Genomic DNA, 15,899 nt, shown 5'->3' with positions numbered 1-15,899 from the left:
CCCGGGGACACGAGGGGGGACACACACACACACACCACGAAGCAGGCGCCCCCCCCCGGGACGGGGAGGGGGACGTGAGCCCCACGGGACACAGGGGACACACCGAGGACCCCCCCCCCCCGGGGACACGAGGGGATTAGGGCGGGGGGGGGGACACACACACACGACACGGTGCAGCCCCCCCCCTCCCCGGGACACGGTGGTACGGGGGTAGGGGGGGGACACGGCGCAGCCCCCGTGGGACAGCGGGGAGACGGGGGGGGGCGACACGGGGGACATCGGGGGGGAGAGGGGGACATGGGGGGGGGCGGGGGGGGGGGAACGACACGGGGTCCCGCTCCCTCCCGGGGACCCCCCCCCCGCCCCGGTCCCGGTTACTCACAGCGCGCACGCGCAGCCGCTCCACGTGCGTCCGGGGCCGCTGCGGATACGTCCGGTTCGGGAGGGGGCGGGGCGTAGGCGCCAGAGCCGCGCTGATTTGCTGGCGGCGGAGCCAATCAGAGGGGAAAGGGGCGGGGAAAGGGGCGGGGCGGAGGGAAGGCATGAATGAAGGAAGGAATGAATGAAGGAATGAATGGGGCTGGGCGGAATGGGGCGGGGGGGCGGTAACGGGGGGGGGGAATGGGGCTGGGGAGGGGAAACGGGGGGTGTAGAGACCCCCTGCCCCACGGATCTGGGGCATCTCAGCCGCCCCCAGCACCGGGGCCTTGCTGCCCCATAGCCTCCAGCCCCACTGCCCCATAGCCCCCAGCCCCACGGCCCCCAGCCTCACTGCCCCATAGCCTCCAGCCCCACTGCCCCATGGCCCCCAGCCCCACTGCCTTGGGAACCCCCCCCAGCCTCGCTGTGCTGGGACCCCCAGCCTCGCTGCCCCACGGCCCCCCCAGTCTCCGATGCCCCATAGCCCTCAGCCCCGCTACGCTGTGACCCACTGCCCTGTGGCCCCCCAGCCCCGCTGTGTTCTCACCCCCCTCTCCAGCCCCACGGACTTGTGACCCCCCCCAGCCCTGCTGCACTGTGACACCCAGCCCCACTGTGCCAGGCCCCATGGCAGTTCTCTGGCCCCACAGCAGTTCTCTGGCCCCACAGCAGTTCTCTGGCCCCCACAGCAGCTCTCTGGCCTCACAGCAGCTCTCTGGCCCCATAGCAGGTCTCTGGCCCCACAGCAGCTCTCTGGCCCCACAGGTCTCTGGCCCCCATGGCAGCTCCCTGGCCCCACAGCAGCTCTCTGGCCCCACAGCAGCTCTCTGGCCCCACGGCAGCTCTCTGGCCCCCACAGCAGCTCTCTGGCCCCACGGCAGCTCTCTGGCCTCACAGCAGCTCTCTGGCCCCATAGCAGGTCTCTGGCCCCACGGCAGATCTCTGGCCCCACAGGTCTCTGGCCCCATAGCAGCTCCCTGGTCCCATGGCTGCTCTCTGCCCCCATGGCACTTCTCTGGCCCCACAGCGGCTCTCTCCCTCGCACCCCCGCGCAGGCGGCTCAGCGCAGCGGGTTCGTTACCGGCTGCACCGCCGGGTGATTCATCCCGCTCCAGCCCTCCCCGCGCCGGCAGCTGCCAAAAATAGCGATGCAGGGGGGGGGAACAACCCTCCAAATAACCTCCCCTGCCTTCCCCCCCGCTACGCCGGCGGCAGGCCGGGATGGCGGCCACCGGGCGATGTCCCCGACACCTCCATCCACAGGGCATCTGGGACCTGGACCCGTCGCTGGGGGATACCACGCTCCGGTTACCATGGTAACAGAGGAAGGGAGGGATGGGGGGGAGAGAGGGGCTGGGGTGGGGGTCCCCCCTCTCTGGGATGTGTGTCTCCCCTACCCGGGGAGGGGGGGGGACAGTGCAGCCGCGAGTGCCAGGCCCAGGCTCAGTGGCAGCCGGTGTCTTGCTCGGTGGCAGCCACCAGCCGGGCTGGGGAACTGGGGGGAATGGGAAGGATGGTGGTTTCCCCCCCATTTTCTTGGCTGGTCAGAGAGCTGAGGAGCAGGATGAGCTGCCGTCGCCATGGGAACCATGCAGGCAGGGATGCAGGCAGGGGATGGGGGTACGGGCAGGGGATGCAGGGGGGTTTGGGGGGGGATATGGGCAGGGGATGGGGGTACAGGCAGGGGATGGGGGTACGGGCAGGGGATGCAGGGGGGTTTCGGGGGGGGATACGGGCAGGGGATGGGGGTACGGGCAGGGGATGCAGGAGGGTGATGGGGGCACAGGCAGGGGATGTGGGCAGGGGACAGGGGGTGCAAAGAGGGGGTGCAGGAAGGGGATTTGGGGGAGTACAGGAGGGGACAGAGGTGGGGGGGGCGGCTGGGGGACAGGCAGGGGATGCGGGAGGGGTAACAGGCAGCGGGATGGGGGTGTGGAGGGGGGGGGGGCGCGGGTAGGGGAGGGTGCAGGCAGGTGGGCACAGCCCAGAGGCAGCAGCAGAGGGGCCTGGGGGAGGGGGGGGGGGCTCAGGGATGGGACGGCTGGTGGCATCGTGGGAACCGTCCCCTCCTGGGGAAACCGAGGCAGGGGGGAAACTGCCTCATCCCAGGGGGGTTTGGGGCGGGGGGGGGGAAGGGAGGGAGGGCGTTCAACGCGCGTCGTGTCCCGTTGCAGTGAGCGAGGGATGCTCCCGGACCAGCCCAACCGTCTGCGGTGGTCCCCGCTGCCCTGAGTGCCACCGCCATGCCCAGCCCCGTCCGCCGCCCCCCCGGTGCCGCCGGCCCCCCCGGTTTAACCATGCTACCGGCGGACGGTTCGGCTTTGCTGCGGGCCGTGGCCCAGGGCAAATTCCGCCTCACCCGCCTCTTGTTGGAAGGGGGAGCCTACATCAACGAGGGCAACGCCGCCGGGCAAACGCCGCTGATGGCCGCCTGCCGGGCGGGCTACGCCGACCCCCTGGAGCAGCCCCGCATGGTGCGGTACCTGCTGGAAAACGGGGCCGATCCCAACATCCCCGATAAAACGGGCAAGACGGCCTTGATGCACGCCTGCGCCGAGCGCGCCGGGCCGGCGGTAGCCGCCGTCTTGTTGGCCCACGGGGCCGACCCCAGCGCCCGCGACTACGCCGGAGCCTCCGCTTTGGTTTACGCCATCAACCGGGGGGACCGGGAGACCCTGCAGGTGCTGCTGGACGCCTGCAAAGCCCGAGGGAAGGAGGTGATCATCATCACCACCGACACGTCGCCCTCGGGGACCAAAACCACCCGCCAGTACCTAAACTCGCCCCCTTCGCCGGGGCTGGAGGAGAAACGCTCCCCGGCCCTTTGCATGTCGCCCTCCGACATCGAGGTGCGGACGGCGGCGTCGCCGGCCGGCAGCGAGAAGGAAGAGGAGAGGGATGTCTTCTGCTTCCCCCCGCCGCCGCCGCCGCCGCCGCTGGCCACCGCCGCCCCGGAGCCCCCCCGCGCCCGGGGGCGGCCGTTGAAGCGCCTCAACTCCGAGCCCTGGGGGTTGGTGGCGGCCCCGGGGACGGAGGGGACGCGGGGACCCCCCGAGCGGTTGGTGGCGGGGATGGAGGGGCTGAGCCTGGGGGGGCGCCCGCGGCGGCACAGCGTGGAGGGCCGGGAGGCCGCCGGGTTGCCGGGGGCCACCTGGGCCGAGCGGGTGCCCCCCGGTTGCCCGCAGCCCTTGGCACGTCGGAACACGGCCCCCGAAACGGCGCGGGTCAAACCGCCTCGCTGGGACCCCCCCCGAAATGGAGGGCTCGGCCGTGTCGCTGCCGGCCACCGAGTCCCCCCCGGCCACCCGCCGGCGGCCCCCAGGTTTGCTGGAGCGTCGCGGCTCCGGCACCCTCTTGCTGGAGCCTTTGGCCTCGGGGAGGGCAGGTTTCTTGCCCCCCCTGCACCCCGGCCCGCACCCCCCCGGCCCCCGTGGCCCCCCGGCCCCCGGCTCCCCCAAGGGACGCCGCAAGCTGCTGCGCCGGCACTCCATGCAGACGGAGGAGATGCGGCAGTTGGCCAACTTCCAGAGCAGCGTGGCCCCGGAGCCCGGCAGTTAGGGACATCCCCTCCCCCCCCCACCCCATCCCCCCCCCAAAACCTGGAGCGGCACCCGGACACCGCTCCCGGCATCCTCGGGGACACCATCAGCCCCCCCCCCTCCCCGTGACGGGACCACCTCTGTCCCTGTTGGGTTGCTGTCGTACCCAGCGTGGGGCTTCCAGAGGCAGGCGGTGGCGACGTTCACTCTGAACCCTACTGATGACTGCGGGCACATGATGATTCTTCCATTGCTGCCATGGGCAGAAACTTCGCACGACCCCCCCCCCCCAAATTCCCACAGGAGCCGGCGTCCCCCCCCCCCCACCTCCAGACTCCCCTGCGTCTTCCTCCCGCTCCTTCCTCATCCTCCCAGCACCGCTTTTCCCTGTGGACCGTGGCAGCGGCTGCCGGCTGCCCAACCTGTGCTGCGTTTGGGGGTCCCCGGGGGTGCCAGGCGCTGCTGGGGGGGCTGGGTGCTGCGAGCAATAACCGGCCTCCCCCGTCCCTAGATAGTCCTGTGTCCCCCTCGTTTTTGGGGCGCGGGGTCGCAGCGAGGGGGGTGCCAGGGTGGGGGGGAAGGGGGGGGGCACACGCTGTCGGTGTCCCAGTGAATAAAGGCCCCAGCAGAGCTCAGCCCGTCTCCGAGTGTTGGGGGGGGGGGGGCGCTTCCCCTGGGCATGGGCAGGATGGGATGGGGTGGGGGGGCAGCACTTCTGGACACATCTGGGTGCACGGGGGGCTGGCACATCTGGGTGCTAGAATATGTGGGTGCCAGCACATCTGGGCACTGGGCTAATGAGGACCGGCACATCTGGGTACCAGCACATCTGGGTACCAGCACATGTGGGCACCAGGGTGCATGGGGGTGGCACATCTGGGTGCCAGCACATCTGGGGACTATGTGTGTAGGACTGGCACATCTGGGTGCCAGCACATCTGGACACTGTGTGCACGTGGACTGACACATCTGGATGCTAAAAGATACGGGCGCCAGGGTTCCTGGGGGTTAGCACATCTGGCCAGCAGGGTGCACGGGTGCTGACACATCTGGGTGCCAGCACATCTGGGCAATAGGGTGAACAGGGGTGGCACATCTGGGTGTTATAATATGTGGGTGTCAGCACATCTGGGCACCGGGGTACATGGGGGCTGGCACATCTGGGGACCATGTGTGTAGGACTGGCACATCTGGGTGCCAGCACACCTGGGCACCGGGGTATATGGGGATTGGCACATCTGGGTGCCAGCACATCTGGGCACCAGGGTGCACGGGGGCTGGCACATCTGGGTGCTAGAATATGTGGGTGCCAGCACATCTGGGCACTGGGCTAATGAGGACTGGCACATCTGGGTGCCAGCACATCTGGCGAGGGGACCCTGATGGGTGCTGCTTGCTAAGTGGGGGGGGGTGGGGGGGGTGTCCAAAGCAATGGCGTGGCCGTGGGAGGGGGCAGCCCGGCCCCCCCCCCATTCCCCCCATTCCCCTTGGGGACACAGCGCGGGGGGGGGGGGGTCGCAGCGGGTGGGCACAGGCTCAGCCCCGGTGGCGGTCGGAGTGGGGGGGGGGGGGCTGGCTCTCAGGGACCCCCATGGCGGGGTAGGGGGGGGGGGACGGGACACACACATCCCGCAGCGCGGTGTTGGGGGGGGGGCCGGGGGCTACCGGCGGGGTCGGGCCGGTGCCGGTGCCGGGGGCCAAGGGGGGGGCCCGGGGGCTGCCGGCGGGGCCGGGGCCGGTGCCGGTGCCGCAGCGGGAGGATGGGCCGGGCCGGGCCGGGCGGCGGCTGCGGCATCGCGGGGCGGCAGCACTGCGGAGGGTACCGCTCCGGGGGGCTGCCGGGGTTTGGGGACACCGCCGGGGCTTGGGGACACTGCCGGGGCTGGGGACACTGCTGGGGCTTGGGGACACTGCTGGGGGGCACCGCCGGGGCTTGGGGACACCGCCGGGGCTTGGGGACACTGCTGGGGGACACTACTGGGGCTGGGGACACTGGTGGGGGGCACTGCCGGGGCTTGGGGACACTGATGGGGCTTGGGGACACTGCCGTGGGGCACCGCTGTGCCTTGGTGACACCGCTGGGGCTGGGGCCATCACTGTGGGGCACTGCTGGGGGTCAGGACGTTGCTGGGGGACACTGCCGGGGCTTGGGGACATCAGCGGGGGATACTGTCGGGGCTTGGGGACACTGCTGGAGATGGGGACACCACTCGGGGACACTGCCGTGGGGCACCACTGTGTCTTGGCGACGCTGCTGGGGCTCAGGACATTGCTGGGGGACACTGCTGGGGCTTGGGGACACCGTTGAGGGGACACTGCCGGGGCTTGGGGACATCAGCAGGGGATACTGCTGGGGCTTGGGGACACTGCCGGGGCTTGGGAACACTGCTGGGGGACAATGTTGGGGCTGGGGACACCGCTGGGGGACACTGATAGGGTTTGGGGACACCGTTGAGGGGACACTGCCAGGGTCTGGGGACATTGCTGGGGCTGGGGCCGTCACAGTGGGGCACTTCTGGGGCTCAGGACATTGCTGGGGGACACTGCCAGGGCTTGGGGACACTGCTGGGGGACACCGTGGGGACAAGGACACTGGCAGCACTGGGGGACACTGCTGGGGGGACACTGCTGGGATGGGGGGCAGGGGACAGGACACGACCCCACAGGGCTGGGGGGACAGGCTGGGGTGCTGCTGGGGAATGGGGGGGGACACCGCTGGGGACAGGGACCCTGGGGTGAAGGACACCGTCACAGGGCCGGGGATAGGACATGGGACAGGCCCCCCCACCCTCGGCATCCTCCCCCCCCCCCCAAAGCTGGCTAAACCCACCCTGCAGGGGACAAGGGGGGGTCCCTGGGGGGCCGGGCACGAGGAGGTGGCTCCTCCATGGACACGAGGACCGGCCACTGGACCCCCCCACTGTCCCCTTCTCGGTGACAAGAGGGATTTTTTGCCCCCCCCCCCCCGCAGGGCTCTTCCCCGGGCGAGGAGGAGGAGGAGTGGGGAGGAGGAGGAAGGAGTCCCTGGGCTGGCCAGGGGACACCGGGGGGGGGGGGGGGAAATAGTGGGGGACATGGTGGGACAGGAGTGACAGCGGGGGACAGGGGTGGTGACCAGCCTCGTCCCGCTGGGTGCTGAGGGCTCCTGGGGGTGAGCTGCACCCTTGGGTGCTCCCAGAAGCGGGGGGGGGGTCCTCGGGGAGGGTGGGGGGACACACACAAGGCCACTGTCCCCAACCTGGGAGGGGGCTCCTTTATGCGCCACGTCCTACTGTGGGAAAGGAGCGGGGGACCCATCGCCCTGGGCCACCCCCCCCCCAGGCTGAGACCTGACCAAACTCAGGACAGAGCAGCAGGACCCCGGCCGGGAGATCGGGGGCAAAGATGCTCAGCGTCACCACGTCCTGCCGCGGGGACGAAGCCCAACGGGTCCCCGGGCTCCCAGCCCCGCGGTGGCGGCCACCGCCGGCATGAACGTCACGGGGACGGCGGGGAACCGGAGCTGCGACGGCGAGGAGCCCGTCCCCCTGCCCACCTTCTCCACGGCGGCCAAGGTGCGGGTGGCCGTCACCTGCCTCCTCTTCCTCTCCTCCACCTGCTGCAACGGGGCCGTCCTCTGGTCGGTGGCCCGGGGGTCACCTCGGTGGCGGCCACCTCGCGTCCGCGTCCTGATGGCCAACCTGGCGGCGGCCGACCTGCTGGTGACGCTGGTGGTGATGCCCTTGGACGCCGCCTGGAACGTCACCGTGCAGTGGTACGGCGGGGACGCCGCCTGCCGGGGGTTGATGTTCCTCAAGCTGGCCGCCATGTACGCCTCGGCCTTCGTCACCGTCGTCATCGCCTTGGACCGCCACGCCGCCATCGTCACCCCCTTGGCGCTGGGCCGGGCCGAGAGGAGGAACAAGGCCATGCTGTGGGGGGCCTGGGGGCTCAGCGCCCTGTTGGCCCTGCCCCAGGTGGGACGATGATGATGATGATGATGATGATGGTGGGGGCAGCAGGGAGGGGAGGAAGGGTGTTGATGTCCCTCTCCCCGTCCACTTGCAGGCCTTCGTGTTCCGCAGGGTGAGGCGGCGGCGGCCGCGGCGCTTCGTGCAGTGCGCCACGGTGGGCAGCTTCGGGGCGCACTGGCAGGAGACCCTCTACAACATGTTCACCTTCGTCTGCCTCTTCCTCCTCCCCCTCCTCATCATGGTGCTCTGCTACGGCCGCATCCTCCTCGCTATCTCCGGCAGGATGAAGAAGGACGCCCGCGGTGAGCGCCGCGAAGGCTCCTCCACTCTCCTCTTACCTCCCTGGGGTCCTGGCCCCACCACCTGGTCCCATCTCCTGGCCCCACCACCTGGACCCACACCTCTTGGTCCCACCTCCTGGCCCCACACCTCCTGATCCCACACCTCCTGATCCCACCTCCTGGCCCCATCTCTTGGTCTGACCACCTGGACCCACACCTCCTGATCCCACCTCCTGGCCCCACACCTCTTGGTCCCACCTCTTGGACCCATCTCTTGGTCCCACCACCTGGACCCACCTCTTGGTCCCACACATCCTGGCCCCACCACCTGGACCCACACCTCCTGGCCCCATCTCTTGGTCTGACCACCTGGACCCACACCTTTTGATCCCACCTTCTGATCCCACCTCCTGGCCCCACACCTCTTGGTCCCACCTCTTGGACCCATCTCTTGGTCCTACCTCCTGGACCCACCTCTTGGTCCCACCACCTGGACCCACCTCTTGGCCCCACCACCTGGTCCCACACCTCCTGGCCCCATCTCTTGGTCTGACCACCTGGACCCACACCTCCTGATCCCACCTCCTGGCCCCACACCTCTTGGTCCCACCTCCTGGTCCCACCTCGTTAACCCAACGCACTAATGAACCCCCTGGGTGCCTCTTCCTGCCCCGCAGCCTCCCCCCAGGAGATCCAGCTCCGTCGTTCCTACAACAACATCCCCCGGGCCAGGATGCGCACGCTCAAGATGTCCATCGTCATCGTCCTGACCTTCATCGTCTGCTGGACGCCCTACTACCTCCTGGGCCTCTGGTACTGGTTCTCCCCGGAGATGTTGACCCGGGAGAAGGTGCCGCCGTCCCTCAGCCACATCCTCTTCCTCTTCGGCCTCTTCAACACCTGCCTGGACCCCTTGGTCTATGGGCTCTTCACCGTGCGGTTCCGGAGGGAGATGTGGGGGGTTTGTCACCGTCGCCGGCACCAGGAGGCGGCTTCCACCTTCACCGGTTCCTTCCGCGTCTCCACCGTGGCCGTGCCGGCCCGGAAAAGCGGGAACAGCCCGGGGGGAGCCGGAAAACACCAGCTGGAAGTGATGGCGGGGGCAGCTCCGCCGGGCAGGGGGTGCCAGAGGTGCCGGGGGGGGACGGTGGAGAGTTTCATGTGACGGGGAGACCCGGCCGGTCCCCAAAAAAGGGACGGGACGGGGGTGACACGAGGGGTCTGAGCCACCACGAAGCCACTCGAGAATAAATTCCCAGTATTTTCCCAGCAGGAAGGTGGTCTTTGGGCCGGGGGAGGGGGGGGGAGGTTAAGAGTAGCCAGCGCCGTGGGATCACCGACACCTTTCCGCGCCGGGAAGGAATTCGTGGCACCAGCCCCAAATATAGAGAATATAGACACAAAAATATGGAAAACCAAAGGGAATGGAGATTCTCCAATGGAAATTCTCCAAAGGGAATGGAGAAATAAAGAATGTGGGAAAACAAAGAAAATAGGGAAATAAAGAATGTGGAAAACCAAAGGAAATAGGGAAAACCAAAGAAAGCAGAGAAACAAAAATACAGAAAAACAAAGAAAACACAGAACTAAAGAAAACGGAAAAGGAAAGAAAATATAGAAATAAAGGCTATGGAAAACCACAGAAAATAGGGAAATAAAGAATATGGAAAACCAAAGAAAATAGAGCCACAAAAATATAGAAAACCCAAAGAAAATAGAGAAACTAAGAATACGGAAACCCAGAGAAAATAGAGAAATACAGAATATGAAACCCCAAAGAAAATAGAGGAACAAATATATAAAAAACCGAAGAAAATACAGAAACAAAAATACAGAAAACCAAAGAAAATAGAGACACAAAACCCATAGAAACAGAGGGCGCCGTGTCGGGCAGAGAGGAAAAATCTGGGGCAGAAATTCCTTTAAAAGCTGCAACGGGGGGGGGTATTTTGGGGTAAAAACCCCTGGTTTTCAATCGTGCGCCAGGGCCATGGGGAGAATTCAAGGCTCCCGGAGCCGAGGGGCGCAGAAAAGCCGTTGATCTGCCAGAAAACAGCCCGTGACCAAATAAACCCGTCGCTTCCCAACACTATTTTAAGGGAAAAAATGGCTTTTTCCAACTATGAAGTTGTTCCCCCGCCAGCCCCGAGACCCGCGGCCGGTGCCGGTGCCACTGAGTGATTTCAGGCGAATGTAAAAATAAAGAGGCAGGAAAGGAGCCGGGGCTCGGTTCCGGCTTCTCAGAATGTTTTAATTAAGGACAAATAACAAACTAACGAGAGGAGGATTTTACATCAAACCCCAGTTCTTTAAAAGGCCGAGTCGAGGCGCAAACGTAAAGTCCCCGGAATAAATCCCTCGGGAGACTGAGGAGCGCTTGCCCCGGGGGTGGGGGTAGAAAACCAATTTCTCTCCAAAAAAAAAAACCAAAGAGGCCAAAACGCCCCCTCACTCCCAGGGGTAATAAAATGCTTAAAAATGGGGGGGGTTTGGGGCGTCCCCGGGCTCAGGGGGCTGCACCCCCCCGCCCCAAACCTCAGCCGTCGCTTCTTCCCTCCCCTTTTTTTTCCTTGAAAACAATAAAATCTTGGGAAGGAGCGAATGCGCCGAAGCGATGAACTGTTCCTCAAATGCCCCAAAGTACAAACCCGCCCCCCCCATCACCGGCCCCTTTTCCCCTCCCAGTTCTCCCAGTTTGGACATGGAACGCACGGGTAGGGATGAGGGTCCATCATCGGCGTCGCCTGTCGGGGCTCCTGCTCCGCCGGCGCCCGCCCCTGGAAGAGCAAGAGGGGGGGGGGTTTATCGGAGTTTAGTGGTTTCACTCTCACTAATTGAGTGGTTTTCCATGATGACGTCATCAGTGGAGAAGTGATGTCATCAGTGGACAAACTGATGTCATCTCCCTGGACTTCTGTAGGGCCCTTTTTATGGTCCGTGGGTGGGAGGGAGGGAGGGAGGGAGGGAGGGAGGGATGGATGGATGGATGGATGGATGGATGGATGGATGGAGAAGGAGTTGGCTGGATGGATGCGGCCAAAGAGCCAACGGCTCCATGTCCAAGTGGAAACCAGTAACCACTGGTGTCCCTCAAGGGTCCGTACTGGGACCATAACACCTTCACTGATGGCACGGATAAGGGGAACAAGGGCATCCTCAGCGGGGTTCCAGGTGACACTGAGCTGAGTGGGGCGGTGACAATCCCGAGGGACCGGGTGGCATCCAGAGGGACCTGGGCAGGCTGGAGAGGTGGCCCCGTGTGACCCTGATGGGGTCCAACCCATGAAGACCCCCCCCGCAGTGCTGCCTCCAGCTCTGGGGCCACCAACAGCAGAAGGACACGGAGCTGTTGGAGCGGGGCCAGAGGAGGCCCCGGAGATGCTGGGAGGGCTGGAGCCCCTCTGCTGGGAGGGGGGGCTGAGAGAGTTGGGGGGGTTCAGCCTGGAGAAGAGAAGGCTCCGGGGAGACCTTGGAGCCCCTTCCAGTCCCTAAAGGGGCTCCAGGAAAGCTGGGGAGGGGGACTCTTGATGAGGGAGGGGAGCGATGGGACGAGGGGGAAGGGTTTTAAACTGAAAAAGGAGAGATTTAGGTTAGATATTGGGAAGAAGTTCTTTATTTTGCGGGTGGTGAGAGCCTGGCCCAGGTTGCCCAGAGAAGCTGTGGCTGCCCCATCCCTGGAGGGGTTTCAAGGCCAGGTTGGAGGGGGCTTGGAGCAACCTGGGCTGGTGGGAGGTGGCCCTGCCCGTGGAACTGGATGATCTTAAAGGTCCCTTCCAACCCAAATCCCGTTCTTCACTCCAGGTTCTAGAGTTTTCTCACCCGCGGCTTGGTTCTTACCTTCTCTTCCCCTTGGGGGGCCCTCTCACGAAGCACCAATCCACGCTGATGGGCTGCCCCATCAGCTCCTGCCCGTTCAGCCCCTCCATGGCCGCCTGCGCTTCTTTATAGGTTTCATACTCGACCAGAGTATATCCCTGAGGGGGGAGAGGAGGGAGCATGAGCCGCGGACGATTCTGGCGGGGGGAGACCCCAGGAGGGGCCAGACACGGGAAAAATCCCTCCCTGAGCCCTGTTTGATCCCGGCCTCCACAGAGAAGGGGAAGCACAAGCGTGTTTTGCACCCAGGTGGTGCCACAGGGTTGAGTTCCAACACCCTTTGCCACCAAAAGGGAGGTGGCAAAGGCACCCGGGGGCTCGAAGGACCCTCCTACCTTCAGGTAGCCCGTCCGTCTGTCGAGGTTGAGGTGGATGTTTTTGATCTCGCCGTACTCCGCAAATTTGTCGTGGATGTCTTCTTCTGTCGCCTCCTCGTGAACCCCGGTGACAAAGAGAATCCAGCCCTCCACCGCTGCGGTGCGAGAGGGACAAGAGTGACGCCGAGCACAGGGCGTGGGGGTCTCAGGGAAGGGGTGTCGTCCCCCCCAAAAAAGCTGTGCTGAAGCACAGAGCAAGGCATACAGGGGTGCGAAGGAGAGATGGAGCCCTGGAGACCAACGCTCTTGGCTCAGCCTGAGGTAAATCCCAGGAAGGAGGGGACAGGCTCTGTCCCAGCAGGGTCTGAACCCCGATATGGAGCCGAACACCCCACGTTCCCCCATTGTCTCCCCACGGTGAGGGCTGGGGAGGCGCCTCAGGTGATACTCACACCTCTGCGGGCCCGGCTCATCCCCGTCCTGCTCCACGCTGTCGTAGTCCTCGCGCACGCGGGCCCGTGAGCCCTCCTCTGGGCACAGCGAAGGGAGGGGGAAAGAGAAATGGGCAAGTGGTGCCATCACCCACGAGAGCAACAGGGCTCAGGCAACCACAAACCCATTTAACACACACACCCCCCCAAAGCACAAAGGCAGCTGGGGGTTCGCACGATCCCCCTCTCTCAAGTGTTTAAGGCAAACTGGGGGAGCGAGGGCTGAAGAGGTGGGGGCCCCCCCAGCGCCCGGTGGGTGCAGGAGGGTTGGGTGCATCGGGTGCTCCTCACCTGAGCCGAAGCCTCGGCCTTTCCGCTTCTTGGCTTTCTCCTTCAGCTTGTGGATGCTCTCTGCAGGGAGAGGGGAACGGGTCGGAACCAGGGAGGGGATGCAGACAATGGCCCCGGGCTGGGCAGGCCCCCCCCTAGGCCAGGCAGGCCCCCCGGGCCCAGCAGAACCCCACAGAGAGGGCAGGAACACCCCACCCACCCCCCCAGGACCAATCAGGTCCCCCTCAGACCAGGAAGGAACCCCAACCCAGATGGGACAGGACCCCCTCAGGCCCAGCAGAAATCCCCAGAGCAGGCAGGACCCTCCCGGGGCCGAGCAGGACCTCCTGGGACCGATCAGGTCCCCCCGGACCAGGCAGAAATCCCCTCCAGGGCCGACAGGACCCCCCAGGGCCGAGAAGGAGCCCACCCAGACCAGGCAGGACCCCCCAGGGCCGAGCAGGAGCCCCACAGGGCCTGCAGGACCCTCCCGAAGCCCGACAGGACCCCCCAGGGCCGGCACCGAGGCCTGTGGGGAGCGGGAGGAATCGGGCCGGACCTGGGCACCCCGAAGTGGGGACGGGACCCGTCAGGGAGCGGCGGGACGGGCCCAAAGCCGGGGTAACGGATCCGGGCGCAGCGCTACGAGCTGAGCCGCGACCGAGAGCGGGGAACGACACGGGAGAGGGGGTAACAGGCCCCGGTGGGAGCGGGCGCGGCGGGGAGCTGGGCCCCAAACGGGAGGAGGCGGGACCCCGCGGTGAGGGGGCGCCGGGCCGGGCCGGCCAGTGGGTCCCGGCCGTTAGGGGCCAGTGCCAACACTGCTCTCACCGTCGCCATCCTCGTCCATGGCGAAGTCCTCGCCTCCCGCCTCATGAAGATCCAGCACGTCCGCCATCTTGCCGCTCTCTCTGCCGCCGCCGCCGCCGCCGCCGCAATGCACGCCGGGAAGCGCGCCGGAAGCGCCGCCATCTTGAGAAGGGCGCGTGACGGAAGCGCTCCCGCCGCCATCTTGGGGAGGTCAGAGCAATTCGTCCCGCCCGAGCCGCCACAATGGGAAGGGCGAGGCGCCTCATCCCTTCTCCCCACCCCCGACCCCCAAACCGGGACAAACTGGGGACATACTGGGCCCAAACTGGGATCTCTGTCACCCCCCGGTGTGGCACCAGCCTGGCTGCTCCCGAGGTGCGAGCCCCCGGGCAGGGAAGATCCCAGGGAGAGGCTGGGGCCACGGTCGGCCCCAGAAGAAGAGAGAAGCCACCACAGCGACCCCAAAAATCTATGGTTTTATTGTATAAAATCACAGGTACAAAGGGCAGCGACGCGCGGCGATTTATCCTGTCAGCTTTGCATTTAACTACCCAGCCCGAACAAGGAGAACGACCTGTTTTAGATCCTAAAAAACCCCGACTGGTTCGTTTACCCCCTTCCCAGAGGAACCCCAGACTGAAAATTGGCGCCCCAATTCCCCAAAAATTTAATTTATGATTTTTTTTCCTCAGGTCAGGGAATATAATTTTTTTTTCCTCTTCCCTTCCACTGGGACCAAGGGAAACACCACAATTCTCCCCAATTTTTTTGAGGGGGGGACGGGGACACGCGGACGACCCCACAAGGGGGGATTCGCAGAGAGTTTTGCTACAAACGTTAAAATCCCCGCGCGTAAACGCCACAAAAAAGAGGAGGTTTCGGGGTTTGTTTTTTTTTTTTTGGGGGGGGTGTCCCTCCTTTGTGGGGCCGGGATGTGGGATAAACGACGGCGTCACCCCCCCAGGGACGACACCGAGCCCGGAGCAGAGACGTCGGAGCCCGCGCTATTCCTACAGCGAGTGAGTAAATTCCAATTATAAAGGCTGTAAAAACAAACAAACAAACAAACAAAACCCCAAAAACAACAACAAAAAACCCCACCAAACTCCCCACCATTTACAATCACATTTATAAAGGCGTTAAACATTAATACTGTTGTGTAAAGAGGCTGCATATAAAAAATATATATAACACCCCCCCCCCCCAATAGGCTGGTTGGGACGAGGATACAAAACTAAAATACCTACAGATAATGTGATTATTTTTATTTTTTTTTTTTAATTTTTTTTTAAAAATCTCCGTTTTAAAACCAAAAAAAAAAAAAATATTGCTGGAATTCCCAGGGGCGGCCGGATCCGCTGCCCCGAGGGTTTGTACCGGAGAAAGCTCAAAACTGCGCTGAAAAAAGGCAAATTTAGGTCTGTCTTCAACGGAAATTCCCCTTCGGCCGCCGCTGCCTCCCCTGGGACTGGGGAATGACCTTGAACTTGAGCTGCAGGAACGTTTTAAAGTCAGAAAGGGCTTTTTTTTTTTAAAACTCTAAACATTATATAGATTTAGTAAGGTTAGGTGTAGAAAGAATAAGGAATTATTTGTTTAAAAAAATAGTGCATCTAGAGGTTTTTGTTGCGGGAAGAAGCTCCGAAGGGTTTTGTCCAGCCCTCCCTTCCTCCCCTTGGTGGGATCTGACCTGAACTGCTCAACCTACCAAAAATCCTAAGAATTCACCCCAAAACTTGTTATTTTTTGGCTGCAGAGGGAGCTGGGGGGTGTAAATCGGGCACAGCAAAAGGTCAGACCCCTTTTTTCTGAAGCGTCGGAGCTTTGGGTGGTGGGGGCCGGCTCTGGATGAATTTTTTTTTTGTTAAAAAAGGCTTAAATGCAGTTTTTAGTTGACAAAGCCTAAAAAAAAAAAAATGAGTTTTCCCCTTCTTATTGCTCC

General features: G+C 64.1%; 3 protein-coding genes across 3 annotated transcripts; 2 read left to right on the top strand and 1 right to left on the bottom strand.

Moving 5' to 3' along the window:
- Positions 1-2,663: 2,663 nt before the first annotated feature.
- Positions 2,664-3,978, top strand: ANKRD34A (ankyrin repeat domain 34A). The gene is given in 2 exon segments (XM_074164614.1): positions 2,664-3,665; positions 3,667-3,978. Coding segments are annotated over 2 exon segments (1,314 nt in total).
- A 3,451-nt stretch (positions 3,979-7,429) lies between these two features.
- On the top strand, positions 7,430-9,358 carry LOC141475977 (gonadotropin-releasing hormone II receptor-like). Its single transcript, XM_074164564.1, has 3 exons — positions 7,430-7,915; positions 8,007-8,214; positions 8,871-9,358. The coding sequence occupies exons 1-3, from the start codon at positions 7,430-7,432 to the stop codon at positions 9,356-9,358; spliced, it is 1,182 nt and encodes a 393-aa protein (XP_074020665.1).
- Positions 9,359-10,388: 1,030 nt separating this feature from the next.
- Positions 10,389-14,077, bottom strand: RBM8A (RNA binding motif protein 8A). The gene is made up of 6 exons (XM_074164552.1): positions 13,979-14,077; positions 13,169-13,228; positions 12,839-12,916; positions 12,405-12,541; positions 12,031-12,167; positions 10,389-10,970 (listed from the first exon to the last, which is right to left on the bottom strand). The coding sequence occupies exons 1-6, from the start codon at positions 14,043-14,045 to the stop codon at positions 10,925-10,927; spliced, it is 525 nt and encodes a 174-aa protein (XP_074020653.1). The 5' UTR covers positions 14,046-14,077; the 3' UTR covers positions 10,389-10,924.
- Between the last annotated feature and the right edge of the window lie 1,822 nt (positions 14,078-15,899).

Source organism: Numenius arquata, chromosome 27 (assembly GCF_964106895.1).
Source record: "Numenius arquata chromosome 27, bNumArq3.hap1.1, whole genome shotgun sequence".
NCBI lineage: Eukaryota > Metazoa > Chordata > Aves > Charadriiformes > Scolopacidae > Numenius > Numenius arquata.
This window is presented reverse-complemented; position numbering and strand designations above follow the sequence as displayed.